The sequence below is a fragment of the Typopeltis vanoorti genome, chromosome 6 (genome assembly GCF_054136105.1).
Source record: "Typopeltis vanoorti isolate ZY-2024b chromosome 6, IOZ_Tvanoo_1.0, whole genome shotgun sequence".
Lineage (NCBI taxonomy): Eukaryota > Metazoa > Arthropoda > Arachnida > Uropygi > Thelyphonidae > Typopeltis > Typopeltis vanoorti.
This window is the reverse complement of record NC_143554.1, coordinates 76,884,811-76,905,144: the sequence shown is the minus strand read 5'-3', so window position 1 is coordinate 76,905,144 and position 20,334 is coordinate 76,884,811. Positions and strand designations below refer to the sequence as shown.

Below are 20,334 nucleotides of genomic sequence, written 5' to 3'. Positions count from 1 at the left end.
GTATTTTATTTTGTATTAATGTTGGAAGTGAAACAAGTGAAAATCAGTCTTCTTAAATTAATTTTTTTTGTTTGTTTGCTTGTTTGTTTAATGGTATCCCTGCTTTTTATAAAAATAGCGATGACTTTCAAGTTAGACAAAATAAAATGTATGTGAATAGTTGACTATCTATTTCAAAATTAATCTGTGGATACACGATAGGCTTAAGTTTATAGTAGAGGGTTAGAGATAAATAGTGCCTCATGTTGTTATAGATTGGAATTATTATTATTATTATCTGAGACCTCCAGGTAGTCAAGAACTCCTCAAGGGAGACTATTAATCACTCAAACCAGCTGTCATACCTTTCCTTAAATTCATTCACACTAGATGCACTCACTTCCCCTGAAGGCAAACTATTCCACTCACTCACTGCTCTCTGGGAGAAAAATCTAGAAAAACCAAACTTAACTTTCATGGATGCCCCAGTGTTTTCTCCCCACCTTCCATATTACAAAAAATTTTATCAGATGATATCCTATAACGCCCATTCAGAAGTTTATAGATCTCTATCATATCACACCTCTTTCTCCTGTTAACCAGAGTCTGCAATCCATATACTTGCAATTCTCCTCATAATCTAAATCCCATCATCGGGATATAATCTTTGTAACTCTTTGCACCTTTCCACAGCTTTTATAACCCCCTTGAAACCCGGGAGACTAAATCTGTGCACAGTAATCCAGGTGTAGTCTTATCAAAGTCCTATAAAGAGGCAAAATGACTTCCTTATCCTAACATGTCGAGGTTCGCTTCAACATTGCAATTATCCATTGAGTTGTATTTGCAACTTTTACTATGTGACCTTTGAACTTCAAATTCCTATCCACCAATATACCACAATCCTTTGCCTCCTCAGTTTCTTGTAGCATAACCCCGCTAATATAATATGCTGCTGGAACTCTAATCATGCCAAAGTGCATAACTTTACACTTACTAACATTAAACTGATAGCCACTTTCATTTGTCCAAATTTCCAGCTATTCAAATCATTTTGTAATTGCTGAATATCAGTAGCATCCCTGATTGCCCTGCCTATTTTCGCATCATTGGCAGACAATTGCACATTAATGTTAGACCTTGCTTGATGTCATTAATATATACGAAGGCTGTTCAATACGTAATAAGACTAATTTTACTGTCGCGAAACCACTCATCACAATATTAATTTCTGTGGAATAAAGAAATGTTGCTGTTTGTATTAACAAAAGAGATTGATAGATGGCTTATACGGGCTGATGTGCCAGAGTGTCACGTGACTAAACACAAGCTTGTTTCTGTGTACCCACGAGCTGCGACCAGTTGTCGAAATGGAAGCATCCATGGAACAGTGTTATGCGATTAAATTTTGTGTGTGTTTGCAGAAATCGGCATCGGACGCTTTTAACATGATATGCGAAGCTTTCCACGATGAAGCAATGTCGAGGGCATGTGTTTTTCGCTGGCATAAAATCTTTTAAGGAAGGAAGGCAAAAATGTGGAAGATCTTGAACGTGGGGGAAGACCTTCAACGTCCCTCACAGAGACAATGATCAATAGAGCAGCGATTATCATCAAGGAGGATCACAGAATTACAATATGCCAGCTGCATGCTGTCCTGAATATTTCTGTGGGAAGTGTTCACTCGGTCATGGCTGAACATTTGGGATTGAAACGTGTTTGTGCCCGATGGATTCCCAAACTCTTGACACCAGAGCAAATGCAGCATCAAGTGGATGTGTGCACAGAATGGAAAGAAAGACTGGAACAAGAAGGCGACAACTTCTTAAAACACATCATTACAGCAGATGAAGCTTGGTTTATCACTATGACCCTACAATGAAACAACAAAGCAGTGAATGGAAGCTTCCGTCTTCACCTATCCCCCAAAAAATCAAAAACTGTAAAATCGGCTGGTAAAGTTATGACCATAATGTTTTTTGACTACGAAAGCATTGTTTACCAACACGCTGTAGAACCTGTGAATACTGTAAACAGCTCATACTATGTGAATGTTTTATGGACATTGGTACAGCACGTCAAGAGGAAGCGTCCATTGCTGATGAATGGCTTCTTATTGCACCACGATAGTGCAAGGCCACATATTGCTGGTTGTGTAGTGGACGTTTTGCAGAAGAAACATAGATATCCTACCACACCCTCCATACAGTCCTGATCTCGCACTGTGCGATTTCTGGCTGTTTCCTCAGCTCAAGAAACCACTAAGAGGCCGCCATTTCGAAAGCAACAAAGCATGTGTAAAAGCTGCAGAGGCAGTTTTGAAAGAACTCTCAAAAAACGGACTTTCACATGTGTTTAAGAAGTGGATGCAATGTTGGGACAAATGCATTGCATCTCACAGTAGTTACTTTGAAAAAGACCATGTAAATGATGACGATTAAAGGTAATCTGTTTTCTGTATAAATATAGTCTTATAACTTATTGAACAGCCTCCGTAGATTGAACAATAATGGCACAAGGACTGAACTCTGAGGCACACCACGGGTCACTTTAAATCTGGCTGATTCACACCCACTGTATACCACTTTTTGATACCTGTCTGTCAACCATTCCCTGATCCAAGTCAAGAGTTTATATTTGAATCCCATATTCTCCAGTTTATGCAACAGCCTTTCATGTGGTATCCTATCAAGTGCCTTAGAAAAATCCAACTTGGCCATAACATTCTTATAAAACTTGAGCATATTGCTAAAACATGACCATCCTTTAGTAGACCCATGCTGCACCTTGCAGAGTATAGCATGTTTGTTTATCCATTTCTGTATGAAATGGGTAGACAAATGGGTTATTCTTTGACATTCATTCTTTCTTTTGCTTGTGGTATAACGATAAAATTCTTTTGGATTGCCTTTAGCTTGCATGGCCAATTTCTTTTCATAGTCTGATTTAGCTTTTTTCATAATACTCGTTACTTTTCTGGCCTGCGCTTTATATATTTCATAATTTCTCTCACTCTTATTCTCATGATATTCTTTCTACATCATCTTCTTCTTGTGGATCTCTTGCTTAATAAGTATAATAAATTAATTTAATCCTTTATCCAAGTATAAGCAAACAAAGTTTGCACCTGAAGTATCTTCAGGACTGAGGCAACTCGTAGTAAAGGTGGACTAAGCTCTCGTACTACGGGTTGCCTCAGTCCTGAAGATACTTCAGGTGCAAACTTTGTTTGCTTACACTTGGATAAAAGATTAAACTAAATTTTTTTAGTCTAACCAAGTGGAAAATAAACTTCCAACTTGCTTAATAAGGTTGGACACTCATTTCACTCCCTATCTATTTATCCTTCAAACACTAGAGATACATTCAGATACTGTCTCATTTAAGCACATTTTCAAAGATTCTCATGCGTTGCTGACATTTTTCCTATTTAGTAACTGATACTAAAGATAGTATTCTCTTAAGTTGATCATAATTTCCAGCTTTTGTAGTCCAGCATGTATCTGTTCTAATAGGAACATCCATATAATTAGATACTTCCCAAGAAAGCATGGCATTGTCACCAACTGATGGTAAACTAGTCATATTCTTAACAGAGATCTCTTGTGCTGCTGCTATGAACAAATGTAACACATTTTGAACTTGAGTTCCTTCTTTCATATGCTGCTTTAGAAAGTTGTCTCATAACAATTCAATAAATTCCTCTACTTTCGTATCACAAGATTTCTCTTCTGCCCAATCAATATTTGGAAAATTAAAGGCAGCCATAAGGCTAAATTGGCAATACCTTTCTTCCTCCCCTGCAACTGAGCTGCTAGGTCTGTAGCAATACCCTACCATATATTTCATTCTGTTAATATCCACTTCACACCAGATGGACTCAAACTCTCTGCTACTGTGACCTTGTTACCATCATTATTTTCTTGTGTTTCTACCTTAACTGGATATAAATCATCTGATATCATTAGTAGTACTCCTCCTCTCCTATCTCTTCTGTCATTCCTAAAAATAGCATACCCATTACACTACATTTTGGAAATATCAGTGAGGAATATCTTTGAAAGTATCTTCAATGCAAACTTTTGGCGGGGACAAACAGTCTCTGAAGGAATTAACTTATTAAATTAATTACATAAGTACTATCTCCTGGTTGAAAATAAAACTTCACATATTGTGAAATACATTTAGAATGAGGCTGAAAATTCACTTGCCTCTTGTCTCTGATAACTTGCCTGTGGTGAGTGGGCAAGTGGATTTCTGGTGCCCTACCCTAGGGCACACAACCAGCGACTCCTGTTTTGGGATACACCCCCCCCCTTTCACACACAACTAACGATAGCATCCATAGCTCATTTAGTATCAGCAATGTCCTTCAGTTGGAAAGACCTGGTTCACATATTGTTTAAGATGCAAAGAACTTTTATAAAGGCTTTACAACTGAAGGTGAGTTAGTTGGTCTCATATGGGTATAGTTCCCCCCTCCTGGCTCCTGGAAACTTGGGTTTTTCTTCTCAAGACACCATGTCAGTCAGTAAATTTTGTTTGTGTGTGTATGTGTGTTCTTCTGGCTGGCGAGCCTGTTTTGAGAAAAAAAAAAACAAGTTTCCAAAAGCCTTAGTTGTTTTTCCATTATTCCATATAACAACAAAAACAGCCATACACAACTTGCTGATACTTTCTGTCAACCAGTTATCCACCCAACTCACTGATCTTTTATTTAAGTCCTAGCCCTCACCAACCTCTCCAGCACCTTTACCACAACTTATGACACTGTTGATGAAGAATACTGATTTTCTGTGAGATAGCTACACAGACTAGTTGAAATCAGAGTTTCTAGTGCAGTTCCCAGAACAGTTCAATCTCTAATCAGATTCCACTGTAATGTTGTGAGCTACATGCCATAGAGCTTACATTAAATCATATAAAATTGAAATGCTACTGTAGATGCATCATTGGACTGATTCACTAAATTTTCTACAAGCAATAAGAAGTCTAGTATACACTGATATCCAGTACTCTCTAGTATCTAACATCGGTTACATCACTTATGGATGCTCGCCTGATCATTTGGATGCTCACCTTTGTTTCCCAAGCCATGCTGGGATCAATGGAAACAAGGCTGTATTTCCTGCAGCTGAGTCTTATAGTGATTAAAGTAGATTGTAAAATCAGAACTATCATTGCTGTAGCATATATCATGGAATAGAAAGACAAGTAATTAAGCCTGAAATTAAAAGAGAGGAAGGTTCATGTTTGGTTTTGCATTGATTGTATTCATTGGACTGTTTGGATTGAAGGGTCACTATCCAGACCTTTCCATAATGCATAGCATTATACATGTCTGCAAGGATATGTGGACATGTATGTGCTTTGCATTATGGTATACTAAGGCAAGTGATGTGAAGTCATTAGCTTCTATATACAATTTGCCCCAGTCCTGAAAATACTTGCTTACACTTGGATAAAGGATTAAACCAAGTATATATTTTCTTGGTATCTTTAATTTATATTTATCTTTTGTATTTAGCTAGTTTGGTAATTTATTTATCTTAATTATTATGTAATAAGAGCATTAGAAAATAGGAAGATAATTTCAGCTACGTCTATCCAAGATTGAATCTATGTGTACCATTAATAATTTTTTCTGTGATTATACCGCATAGTTGAAATCAGAACAGGAATCACTGTCAGACAAGGAGATTTAACTATAGGTTTCCTTCATGTACATATGCAATGTGTATTTTACAAAGAGGGGTCATCAGTTCACAGAATGTCCTCTTCTTGATAGCTTGAAGCATTTTTAGGAAGGCTTATTGTGTGCCATCTCAAATGCAAGAAGTAAACAGAAGAAGTAAAAGTATTCTAAGGTCTGCTCAAGTGATCTCTTCAGCAGAAAATGATGCTTAATTTTTTTTTTTTTAAGATAGACAAAGCTATTGGGATATTGCAATATCCTTTTGCCAAAAACAGTACAATAACTGTTCATTATTTTCAGTTTATTGTGTGTTATTCTTTCTGTAGATTCAGTCAATTTCATTAGTTTGATCCCCCTTTATTTTTTACAGCACAAGATTCATTTCTGTTTGTAGAATGCCATTGGAAATATTTTTCTTTGACTATATTGTTTCTTCTTTTTAAACATGTTCCTTTCAGAAAACATGGGATGGTAGCTGCTCTCTCTCTCTCTCTCTCTTTCTTTCTTTCTCTTGCTTTGTGAACAAAAAAAAAAAAAAAAAAAAAATATTGCATAAAGAGAGAGAGATGATCAGGCATTATATGTAAAGCAATACAATTTTCTTATATGAATCTTCTAAAAGGAACTTCTACATTAAATAACAGTAAATCCATCCTAATTATATTTTTATTTCTTTTCTGTTATGTATGAAATCTTTCTACACTTCATTGCATGAATTCCATCTTGCCATTTTCCACAGTAGTTCTCTATGCTCTTCCTGATCGCTGCTTTGTGAACCATTTTATCATTTATTAGTGCAATTTCATCATAGCCTAAAGTTAACCCTAACCTTGTACATTGATTTAGTATACAATTATCTCACCACATTTCTTGGTCTTCTTTTGTTTTTTTATAATTTTTCTACTGTTATAGCTGTTAATTTTACAATGTTATAGTACCACACACACATACATAATAGGATGTCACTAATGTTGTGATGAGAAGTATTGGTGTATTTGAACAGTGTTATGAAAAGTTTTTTTTTTTTTCTAAATTATATTGTATAGATTTGTATAATAGTGCTTTTGTGTGATAGCCAGATCAGTGATCAAGTTTTTCTTTGGATTTTTTTGCATTGGACAAGATGCAGCAATTGTTTCATGTATGCATTTAAAAATGTTAAAGATTTATGAAGTGTTAGATGGATTGATAAAAAGGAGCATATTATAGTATGTGAGAAGTGTAATGAAAGGCTAGGATGTTCCAAAAATGAGAATTGTGTTACGAGAAATAATCAGGAAATGGATGGGAGTGCTTGTGTGATCGTAATAATAGAAGTGACATAAGAGCTTAGGCAAGAGTTAATAAAATGAAGAGTCAAGTTAGATGTATGGAGGAGGAAATTGAACATTTAAAGAAGAGTATAACTGGTGTCAATGACAAGGAAATTAAGAAGAAGCAAACATCTAAGGATGATAGGGTTGCATTATATGGTGACCCAATCATTAAAGGTGTGGTAAAAGATAAAATGCACAAGACATGTTTTATGGGTGATACAATAAAACGAATATCAGATGCTTTGCAAAGAAGGAAGAAACAGGTGTCAGAATTAGTGGTGGTCAGTACAAACGACTCAAATAGTGGGACAAAGGATGCAGAAAGGGATTTGAAGAAGTTGTTGCAGGAAGTGAAGGATAATAGTGTCATGTAGTTTGTTGCCCAGATAGTGAACTGAGAAGTAGAGCAATGATATTGAATGACAAAATGGCTGAATTGTATCAGGTAGAGAGTGTTCAATTTGTGATTGTATGGAATAAATTCGAAGGGAAGTTAGAATAGTTCAAAGCTGATGGAATGCATTTGTCCATACATTGTCAGGTCATGAAATTAGTACCACAAAGAATCAGAGAGAGAGAGAGGTTAAGAAGCAGGTTGTGGAAGGACAAGAAGAGAATGGATACAAAGGAGAGGAAGTGATTATAGCAGAGAAAAGTGGTGCAGTACAAAATGCAAAATGGTGGGGATCATAAGAATATAAATGAAAATCAGTGTCTTGATTGGGAAAACAGGATGATCAGAATGAAGAGAGAAGTGCACTGTAGCAGAGAAAGTAATGAGTGGTTGTGTTGATGGGATGGCCTCAAACAGTGGAGAATTATTATGCTTGTATACTAATGTACGGAGTATCAGAAATAAAGGAGCTGAGTTTGTGGCATTATGCCCAAAGATAATTGGCATAAGTGAAACTTAGTTGACTGAGGATGATATACTGTCAGTACTTGAAATGGTAGGATATAGAATTTTCCAAAAGGATAAGAAGATCAAGAGAGGAGAGGGAGTATTGTTAATGGTAGCAGAGGAATTGTGTCCTTCAAGAGTTGAATTGGAAAATAGTAATACGTGCGAAGATTTTGAAACTGTTTGGTGTGAAGTTGAGATTAATAGAATAGTATATCTAATAGGATGCTGTTATAGGCCAAGGAACGTAGAGAGTATTGATTGTGAAATGTTTAGATAAATTAGTTGGGCAAGTAAAAGGAAGATGATCTTAATGGAAGATTTTAATTATAGGAATGTGGATTGGAAAGAAGAGATAGTAACAAAGAGAGTGAATTTGTTAAGTTTCTGCAAGGGGATAACTATCTAAAGCAGCATGTGATAGAAGCAACACGAGGTTTATCGGTGTTAGATTTTCTGATATCCTCACAGGATGTGGTTGTGAATGAACACTATTTATTGTATCAATAATGTGTATCAACACTGCCACCTGTTGGTGAAAGTTATCACATGGTATTGGTTTGGGAGATAGTCAAACTGGAAAAAATTATCAAGAAGGTCTATATGTTGAACTATAAGATGGGTGATTATCAGATGCTCCATAGTAACTAGCATCGATACTTTGAGTTGATGAATTGTGTAGAAAAGACGTTGACAATGAATGGGAAATGATAAGGTAGTATCTTACACAAGCACTGCATACCAAGAGTTAAGTGAATAAATAGAGTAGGAGTTTAAGTTGTTATGGAGTAAGTACTAGACAGTTTGACTTGAACAGATACATGAAGAATATAAAGTGCAGGCCAGAAAAGTGACAAACATGATTAAAAAAGAAAAAGTAGAATATGAGAGGAGATTGGCCTGTCAAGTCAAAGCTAATCTAAGGGAACTTTTCTCTGTGCAGCAAGCAAGAGGAAGAATAATTCTGGCAGGTTGATACTGGTGGATAGATGTGGTAGCATAGTAACCATAGTAAATGATATAGTGGAATTATTTAATGAACACTTCATAAGTATATATCATATTGGTGTGAATGATACTGTGCAACACATAGAAGGGAGACGAGAATTAACGGTGAAAGAATTGGAGATGTATCAAGAGTGTTGCTCGGGTTAGATGTTAATAAGGCTGTGGGAATGGATGACATATCACCACATATTTTTTAAGAATGTGCAAAAGCGTTAGCCATGCCCTAGTCCCGGTTTATTTAATGAAAGTCTTGCAGTGAGTAAGGTTTTCATAAGGTGTGGAAAGAAGGCAGAATAATACCTCTCCACAAGCATGGTTCGAGAACAGAAGCTTCCAATTATAGACTGGTATGTATATCTGCAGTTGTGATCAAAGTGTTGGAAAAATTACTTAGAAATAGAATATAGGATTGGATTGATGAGCATAAGATTCTCTTATGATAGTTCAGCATGGGTTTGTGAAGAACAGGTCTTGTTTTAGCAATGTTTTATGATAAGGTGACAAATGTGTTGGATGAGGAAGAATTGTAAGTTGGTGTACAAGCTGCAGAGGATAGGAATAGATAGTATATTGGTTAGATGGATTGAAGATTGGCTCTCTGAATGATACTTGCAAGTTGTGTATGATGGAGCTGTGGCTCAGGGTTCTGTTCTTGGACCCCTACTGTTTTATCTTGTTTGTTAATGATATTTCATGTGAATTGACTGGGGATCTTCAAACGCTTGTCAAAAATGCAAAGTTAGGTAGAATTGTCAGTAATGCTGATGTTAATTCTCTACAGGAAGATTTGAATAGACTTTTAGCTTGGATAAATGAGTGGAGTTGCAGTTTTAATATTAATAAATGCAAGGAGTTACACTTTGGGATACAGAGATATAAGGCTACGTACTGTATTGGTGGAGCTGTACTTCAGGAAGTGGATGATATTTGGGATCTTGGAGTGATGTGGACAGTGGACTGAAGTTCCAAGGGCACATCGCAAATGTTGCAAAGACTACACATTGTATTGCTACTATGATAAAAAGTACATTGACAAGTAGGGATAAGGAGGTGGTTTTGCATCTATATAAGGTATTAGTCAGACCACATATTGATTATTGTGCTCAGATTTGGTCACCTAGTTTTTATTCTGACGTGGAAACACTAGAGAGGATCCAAAGATGAATAACCAAAGTGATATCAGAACTCTGGAGTGTTAGTTACGAAGAGTGTTTGAGAGAATGTGGATTAGGGTGGTGGATAGGAGGAAAAGAGGAGTATGATGAGATCTTCAAGTTAGTTATGGAATTCTATCAGATTAATACACAAACTATAAAAAGAGTGGATGTTAAGATGGGAAGAACAAGATGCCATCCCTGGAAGTTATATAGAGATGTGGTGAAGAAGGGATGAGGCGGAGATTTATTAGTTAGTTGAATGCATTGCCTGAGTGGGTTGTGATTGCAGGTATTGTAAATAACTTCAAAGCTCATTTTGATAAGCATATTGCTGGTTGAGTGTTCCTTCCACGATGAGTCTGTTGACTCCATGAAAGTTGCCAAATAATAATAATCTAATCAGTAGTTTGGTTCTTTGTTGGACAATACATTCTGTTTTTATTTTGTCTTCATACCTCTTGTGATATTTAGTTTTTTCATTTAAATTTTTCTTATTTCTGATAGTTGCCGGCCTGGTTGGCCAAGTGGTTAGCGTATCTGCTCTCCAGCCAAAAGGCTGCAGGTTCAAATCCTGCCATGGGCATGGATGTTTGTGATTTTCTGTGAAAATACTAGTGGGTGGTAGATGGTGTTGGTGCAGATGATGATGGTAGTTGCTGTTCATTGTAGTAGGTGGTGGAGATGGAGAGCTGTAGAGTAGGTGCCCTCCTTCGATGAATCTGGACTCCTTTGGATGTGTCATGTAATAATAGTTAAAATTTATCTGATATTTAGATTCTAAGAAGAAAAAATATCTAGCTTACAGAATGATGATGTTCTTTCGTAGTCAGAAATTTATATTGGACTACTACTACTATTTTTATGCATGTGTTTGTCAAATATCCTAACTTCCTAAAGTATATCTATTATCTATTAGTATGCACCTTACAAGCCTGGAAGTAAAAAAACACTTGCTGAAAGGGCTCGCAAGTTAGGTCTGGAAATTCCTGCTCTTCAGCTTCTTAATTGTACTACAAGTTTAGAATCTTTACACCTGGACATGTTAATTCAGCAAAGTGTAAAAGGTAAGTCTGTTACATTTTGTGAAATAGCATAATCTTATATAATCTTGCATGTATAGGAGGTTGCACTGTACTTTTTGTGACATGATTTAAAATATGATATAACATGATTCATGTTATAGAAGTGAGTAACACTCCTCAGTAAAACTTTCTTTGATATCTCTAAAAACTGTTAGCAAGATAAAATAATTTGTTGACTTATTAAAAAAATTAAGTCAACAGACTTACTAAATTTTTCAATATACGTAATCATTTTACCATCTAAAATTATATTGCATTTATCATTTTGAGAGAGAGAGAGAGTGTTAGGCATATAAAAATTACTTTAATTTCTTCTTAATATGGTGAATTTTAATTAATTTTTAAATTAATAAAAGTAATTTTAAATACAGTGAATCCACAAAGTTTGACCTCCTGTTTCGTAACCTTCTAGTCTTTCAACCTTTTGACGAGTGCTTGGTTCCACCTTTGATCTTTGGCTTAATGCAGCAATTATGATCATTTATTGATAATATTTATTTTGTGGCCGTTTAAAAAATGGTAATTGAATACAAATTTACATTTGTAGCAAGCTTCATTTTTATGTATTTATTCTGCTTTTTGCAAAAGATTATTTCATTTGCAGGATTTTTTTGTTTTTAACACTAAGTATTAATAGCAACTTGTGATTATTAGTAGAAACTACTGCTACTATAGAAAGACAAGCAACTGGTTTGGATTCCCCTTCCTCCAATCCACTGTAATTTTCCCTTAAAATCCCAAGAACAGGTTGAAACCTCTTCAAAAATGATGATGAATGATATCATTTTCTGCCACTGTACCCTATGTGGGGAGGGGCTGGAAATATGTCTGCTATCTTTTGAGATAATTACTGTATAATCTCATTTTCTGTAGTTTTTCCTCCATAAACTTTTATCTTGGAGTCTGCACTTTGCATGCCATTGGCTGTTCATTAAAAAGTGCATATCCATAGATGAAAGTGTGTTTGTACTTCATATGTGAGCCTTAAAAATTTCTGAGTGTGGCATTTATGTTACTTATTTTCTTTGCAAAATTGCTGTTTTACCATACTTATAGTTTTTTTTTGAGTAGCATGCACCACATCATATAGTTTTTAATTGATTTGATTTATGAAATTAAGGGGATAAAAATCCATTATTATTTTATTTTACAGCCAGTAAGCGAAACTCTAAGATCGAAAACTACAATCTAAGTAGATCGTAGTTTTTGATCTTAGAGTTTTGCTTACTGGCTGTAAAATAAAATAATAAGGGATTTTTATCCCCTTAATTTCATTAACTTCGCCAGAAAAAAATAGCTCTTTGGCTTTTACTCTTGATTTGATTTATGTTAGCTGTTTCATTTTAAGTAAGAATTGAATATATTTGTATTATATTGCAATAAACATAGCAATAGAAATAAAAATAAAATTTGAGCAATCATGAAATGCATGCTAATATAAAGTATACAACTGAAAGGCTTAAATTTTGTATATTTAAGATAATGAAATGGAGAATATTATGAATCCATTCATGTTTTATAGCCAAATAGACATAAACTTAAAAGTTTCCAAATTTACCATAGAGTTTATGAGAATATAATCTTTGGCATGTGAGTTGATTGGTTTGCACTGCTTAAAAGACATGGACTCTGGGAGACTGTACTCCTGGACAGAATCTGACTTTTTTATCATCATCATCATCAAATTCCTGCCACATACCCTCCATGGGTGTATAGGATATGATAGTACTACATGAAAAATTTACATCATTACTAACTTCCTATCTACAATTTTCCTCCAAATCAGTCTGTTACTTGTCAAGACTCACATTATCAGATCTTATATTTCTATCGTCCAAGGCACTTTGTGCAGTATCAATCTACCTATATCTTGGTTTTCCTCTGGGTTTGTTTTCCTGCCCACCTGGCAGAGAACACTTGTTTTGCTAATCTTTCCTCACCCATTCTGTTTAAGTGACCATACCACCTGAGATTACCTCTGCTAACGCATTCCTGGATGGTGACAATGTCAAGTTCTTTCCTAATATCCTCATTTTTAATATGATATTGCCATTGCTGCCATCTGTTCACGTCTCTAATCTTTCTCAGGACTCTCATATCTGGGGTCTCTAGTCTTTGGTCAAGTGTTTTACTTCTGACCCAGCTCTGAGATCCATAAGTTAAAACTGCTTTGAACACTGTCTTGTATACAGCTAATTTAGTGTTCTGACTAATTTCTCTCTTATTCCATATGAATATATTCAATTGACTTCCTACCATACCAGCTTTGCTGATTCTGTTGTCTATTTCCATATTTAATTTACCATCTTCAGTAAAAATCATGCCTAAGTTGCTGAAATGTTTTACTTGTTCCACAGGTTCTGCGTTCACAACGCAGTTGACATTTTCAATGATTCTGCCTATTTTCATTGTCTTTGTCTTTTTATTGCTGACTTTCATACCATATCTATTACAACAGCTATTCAATTTAGTCAGGGAATCTTGCAGACTGTAGTGGATTTATTTAGAAGTATAACATCGTCTGCATAAAGCAAAGCACTGACATTAACATCTCCAATTTTGATATCATGTTTAATACCACTTTCCTTCATAATGTGATCCATATAGATAATGAATAACGGAGAGGATAATGTACATCCATGTCTCACACCAGATTTAACATTAAACCATCTTCCTGTACTTCCTTCAATTCTAACTGCTGACTTACAACTCAAATAAAGACTAAGTATTGCTTGATATAATGCCCCATCGACACCATATAACTGTAGCATATTGAATAGCTTTTCTCTTGGCACCTTGTCATATGCCTTTTCCAGATCGACAAAACTTAAATACAGATCTTTGTTATATTCCCATGATTTCTCAAACTATTTGTTGTAAAGTGAAGATCTGATCCTGACAGCCTCTATTTGGCCTGAATCCAGCTTGTTCTTCACCAAGCTTTTCTTCTACAATTCTTGTCAACCGTTTCTCAAGTATACTTACATAAATCTTGCCAGGAACACTCAGTAGGGAAATACCTCTGTAATTCTCACATTCAGTATTATTTCCCTTTTTATATATGATTACTATCAGAGCTCTACTCCAATCATCGGGAATTCGTCCCTCGGTCCAGGCCTTCTGAACAATGCATGCAGTGCAGCCACTGTAAGACTTTTATACCACCATACTTCAGCATTTCTGTTCAAATATCATCTACTCTTGCTGCCTTTCCACATCTCAAACCTTTGATAGCTTTTTCTACTTCAAATATGGATATGTATTCCTGACTGTATGCCTGTTGAGTGTTTTTTACCACTGTGCTATCATTGCTTGTTTTATTTATCATTTTTCAAAGTAATTACTACATACATCAAGGATATATTTTTCTCCTATTTTCATGTCACCTTTATCATCTCTGACTCCTTTTACAGCACTCTTTCCTCTATTTCTAAGCTTCTTCAACAACCTCCAAAATATTTTGCCACCTTCTTGATATTTATTTTCTATGTTCTTGCCAAAGTCCTCCCATGCTTTTGTTTAGCTAGTTTTACACAGTGTTTAGCTTTCTTACATTTGTCTCTGTATTCTCTAAGAGCACAAGCTGACTTATTTGTCAAGAACCTTTGATATGCTTTCTTCTTTTCCTTCACTGCCTTTTTAACTTCCTGTGTCTACCATGGAGTTCTGATTTTTCTATCCTTGCAGAACACCTCACCACATGCATCTCTGGCTGAATCAGTCAGGGTTTTCCTCAAGCTTGCCACTGAATCTCCAAGGTTTGTTTTCTGTTCTCAAACACTTTCATTTTTTCTTCAATAATCTTTTTGTATTTTAGTCTACAGTTAACATCTGAGAGCTGCTCAACTTTTATTTGCTTTAAAACTTTCTTACATGTTATTCTTTTCAATATGAAATTCAATGTTATCCTGCTCAAGACTAAACAGTGATCACTTCCAATTTCAAATCCTCTGTACACTCTGGTGTCCTGCACCAGGGAGAAAACATCACTATCAACAATAACATAGTCAATGAGACTTTTCTTATTCCTTGCTTCTTCTCTCCATGTGAGTTTGTGCACATTTTTATATTGGAACATGGTGTTAGTAATGACCAGTCCATGTCCTGAACAGATATCCAACAGGTATTTGCCATTATTATTAGCTTTGCTCTTTTCTCCAAATTTTCCCAAAATATTTTTGCATGTCTGACAATCATTTCCTACTCTGCTATTTAGATTCCCAACAAGGACCAACTTTTCCTTTTTCCATGTGTCAGTTGCTTTCTCTAAAGCATCAAAAAATTCCTCCACTTCTACCTTAGTAGAACCTTCTGTGGGACCATACAGAAATAAATCTCATTGTCCAGTTCCCCATTCTGATATTTGTGCACATTACTCTACTTGAGACTTCCTGCTATTCAAGAAAATTAGCCTCGTATTTAGTGTTGAATACTATGGCTACTCCTTCTTTTCCTTGATTGTCATTGCCTGAATATAACAATTTGTATTTATTGCTCAGAAAGATCTCACCAGCTTTTGTCTTTTTTGTTTCAGTCACTTGATCTGGTACTTATCTAATTCCTCAGCTAGCTCCATTTCTTTGCCATTCAGCTTCTTATGTTGATAGTACCGATCTTTAACTCTGATGATGTTGAGTTGGGTGTGTTTTTAGATTCGTCCCAGTAGCTGGCTTTTCGCTGTTCGTCCTGGTTCTCTGGCAAAAATAACGGGAGCCTTGTTTAACCGGGCGATGCCCAAGTCAGCATGAAATTTTGTCATGTTGTACCATCATTTTGTATTTTGGTTTAAGCCAATAGGAGTACAATTTGGTTGGCTAAATCCCAAATTGCAAGCCCATCATTGTTCAATCAGTATCCAAGTAGATACCTAATATGGTGCACCTTGGTAAGGTGAGGATTGGACATTAGGTCAGAAACCCTGGTCAGTTCTCCGCATTCCTTTAAAGGCTATGTGGAAGTCTCCTCTAAGTTATACAGCTTTGACTCTTAAGCACCCCGTGACTTTTTTAAGCACTGGTAAATTGTCCTTTAAAATTAAATAATGCAATGAACTAAAAGTTATTTTTTTTACCTGAAAGAAGGGAACAGGAAAGAAAGAAGATAAAGAAATACTAAGAAAAACAGGAATTATTAGTTCGTGGTGGTGGCTGATCTTGAGGATGTTGGGTGGGGGATGGAAGAGAAGTTATAGGAGTAACTGAAACATAAGAGAAAAAAAAGGGCATTATTTTTATTATTCCTGAACCTTTTTTAAAATTAAAAGCAGATTGTAGTATTAAACTACCTAAAATCTAAGTAATTTGGCATGTGCTGACAAAAAACAAAAAAAAAAAAAGATTTAAAATCTCAAATTATTATAAAGAAGATAGAAATATAAGATCTGATAATGTTGAAGTATTGACAGGTAACAGATTGATTTGGAGGAAAATTGTAGATAGGAAGTTAGTAATGATGTCCTGTACACCCCTTGAGAGTACATGTCAGGAATTTGATGATGATGAATTAAAAAAAAAAAAAAGAAAGAATCTTATTTTAGTGACTTAAATAGAAACAATGGCTGCACTCAAACCTTGTACAGTTTCTTCATATTGTTGTATTTAATAAGTGAAATTTACCAAGGGGTCACAAACTGAATGTTAACATAGTTCTCTATATTTTTGTTGAAAGAGGCTTTTATATCAAATACTTTAGAATCTTGAAAGTTCTAAAGAATTTTTTTTGGGTGTGGGGGGGGGACTTGTATATCTAATATAATAAAAAAAATGCATTTTGCAAAAATCAACAAACCTTGCCCCAAGTTTTTGAAACTGTCTTATATTAAGTTTAATTAAATTTCTTAAATTTAAGATAAACAATTATCTTAAAAAATCTTTCAATCATGTCTTTATCTAAACTGATGACTTCATCTAAGAGAGAATTTAATTTCTTTAGTTGTCTGTTAGTTAGATTATAATCAATTTCTTGATATGTGGAGCGATCTCGAAGCAAAAGAGAAAGTTTTCTTCTGTAATTTGCTGAGTCCATAACTACTGTTGCTTTTCCCTTGTCAGCTTTGGTGATAATGAGGTGATTATTTTTTCTCAAGAACTGTAAAGATTTCATTTCAGAAGGAGATATGTTGGAAGGAGGAAGTTTAGATAAAGATGATTGAAAGACTTAAAACTCATTTTGCAAGACCTCCTAGATTTTATGGCCTTCCAAAAATCCATAAGATTGACTATCCTCTTCATCCAATAGTAGATTGTATTGATTCTCCTACTTACTGTATAGCCAAATATCTAGCTAAATTATTGAAATCTTACATTGGCAACTCTAATTCTTTTTTAAAAAACTCCTCAGATTTCTTAGAAAAATTAAAAAATGTCTCATTACAACCTACAAATCTTATGGTTAGCTTTGATATAGAATCTTTATATACCAATGTACCTCTCAAGGAAACTTTAAAATTACTTGCCGACATCTTTCCTCAAGACATTATAAAACTATTCGATTTCATAGTACATTCTGGATATTTCGTATGTCAAAATAAATTTTACAGCCAAGTAGAAGGAACTGCCATGGGAAGTCCTCTTTCTCCTGCTTTAGCCAACTTTTATTTAGAACATTTAGAAAAAGTCCTCTTCTCATCTATTTTCCCTCAACCATCCTTTTGGATAAGATATATAGATGACATCTTTACTATTTGGCCTCACAGCAAAAACTCTTTACCTTCTTTTTTAAACAGTATTAATTCCTTGCATCATCGTATAAAGTTTACTATGGAAATAGAAGAAAACAACCAGTTATCTTTTTTAGATGTTCTCTTCATCTGGTCATCTTCAAATATTCTTACAACTACAGTATACAGGAAACTAACGTTCACAGGTCGTTATATTCTTAAAGAATCAGCCCATCGTCCATGTCAAAAAACAGGAATTATAAAATGCCTCATCAGAAGAGCCAAAACTAATTGTTCTACTTTTGATTATCTACAGAAAGAACTTTCTGCTATCCAACAACACATGAAACTCAATGGCTTTTCTAAAAAAAGTACTCAACATCTTCTCAATTTTTATAATCCTCCACAAAACAACAAAGTTTCAATACGTCGAGTGCCTATTCCTTATATCTCCAGTATTTCAGAACCTATCGCAAGAATTTTAAAGAAATATGATTTAACAACTACGTATTCACCTATTAACAAATTGTCTTCTCATTTTCCTTCTCCTAAAGACAAACGCTCAACTTTATCTCATCCTGGAGTTTATTAAATTCCTTGCAATTATGATCTCTCCTATTTTGGACAGACTGGACGTTCTCTTGAAAAAAGAATCCAAGAACATCAATCCTCCATTCTTCACAACAAACCTGAAAAGACTGGATTAGCTCAACATGGGATGGAAACTGACCACAGCATATTTTGGTCCAGGACTCGCCTCTTACATAGATCCCATTATAGGTTCGAACGTTTGTTCAAGGAAAGTGTGGAGGCCTTGCTCCATTGTCCCAACCTGAATCGTAATGACTGTATATCTATATCAAAAATCTGGGAAGGTCTAATCAAGATTACTCATTAATTTTTTTTTTTTTTCAATTATGTCTCTACTTCAAAATATTCTGTTTTATACTTAATACTTAGTGATATAACATCACGCGGCATGTTATATTTTTAACGCTCTATTGTTAGTATTCTAGCTTGTATTTTTTAAAACTGTTCTTGTAATACCACTGAAGATGGGCTGCTATTTCCAGACCGAAATATTTGGTTAATTAAATATCTTTCTTGTGTTTACGTGCATATGTCATCGTGCATATATCCTTAAAACAGCAAACATTAACGATATCCACCACCACTTACAGACATCAAAACTTAATATGCTTTTTCCTAACCAATACCCAATTGGCATTCTCCACAACTACATCTCACCTCACTATCCCAACTACTTGTGCATCTTGCATGGTGCAGTCTGCAAAACTGGAGGAGTATTGTTAAATATAATGCTTTTTGTTAAATCCCTTGCCAAAAGCTATCCAATCTGGAATTCCTGCTTTTCAATCTACTCTTACTCAAGATTTCTTTACCTCAATTTATTGCCTTCATTTGCTGCCTTTACCACTTTTTTAACTCTGACAACCATGCCCTTTATGACAACTAAAAATTGATTTCATAGAAACTAATTACTGAAATTATGAAATTGCCTTCCTAGGGAACTTAACAACTATAATACAAACTGGCTCCCTTTCAATAACTTCAAAGATCAAGCTGTAAGGGAAGCTGAATCATTTATCATCAGTCATGATCTATCACAAATACTCAACCTACCAATCTTCCAAGTAGCAGACAATCCTCATCATTCTTCCAACATTCAGGATTTTTCTTAACTAGCTCTCCCTCCAAATGCTCTGTGGATGTCTGCTCTCCTCTTGGCAATTCTGACCACAATCTTATCCAAGTCTCCTTTACAGTTCATTCTCCTCCCATCCAATCTTGACCTCGTACCCTATGGTACTGCAGCTGTGGCAACTGGGATGACCTCTGCAATTTTTATGCCTTTTTCCCATGATAAGATTACTGTTATGGCCTTCCTGATCCAAGCATATGCACTGAATTAATAACTGAAATAATCCTCACTGGTATGACAGCCTTCATTTCCCAATCTACTACAAACCCCCTGACCCATATCCAAGCCCTGGTTCTCTAAAAAATGTGCCTATGCAGTCCATGATAAAAATGCAGTACATGTTCAGTAACTCAAATCAAAAACTCAAGCTTTTCATTTGGCTTATACTACAGCCTGAAACTAGTGTAAAAAAAAAGTTACCAGCAATTTCAAAGCACACTTCATCAGAATGAAATTTAATAAACTTGCCTCCTGCTCGACTGGCAGTTGAGCCTTCTTGGTCCCTTGCTAAGGATGTGGAGCATAACTTCTGCCCTTCCCTGTTCCCACCTTTCTCACATCTTGATGGTATCATGTTAATCTCAAACAAGTATAAAGCAGAATGCTTGGTATCAGTATTTTCCTCCAACTCTTCTTTTGACAACAACGGCAAACCACCTCTGCACTACCACAAACTGCTCATTACTTGCCTATTCTGATCTTTTGCAAGATCATCAGAAAAATGCTGATTAATCTTGATACTAATAAGATTCCTGATACAAATGTTTTTCCTCCAGTTGGGCTCAAAACTCTCGGTTTCCAGAATTAACACCCAT

The 20,334-nt window shown here is 35.2% G+C and overlaps 1 protein-coding gene across 3 annotated transcripts in view; it reads left to right on the top strand.

The window, feature by feature from the left end:
- Positions 1-20,334, top strand: part of LOC150105593 (S1 RNA-binding domain-containing protein 1) — a 425,600-nt gene that overhangs the window by 69,075 nt on the left and 336,191 nt on the right. For all 3 annotated transcript variants that reach the window (XM_090394265.1, XM_090394266.1, XM_090394264.1), the window contains one exon: positions 10,973-11,120. In XM_090394265.1, coding sequence (XP_090250391.1) covers positions 10,973-11,120 — 148 coding nt within the window. The remainder of the gene's footprint in view (positions 1-10,972; positions 11,121-20,334) is intronic.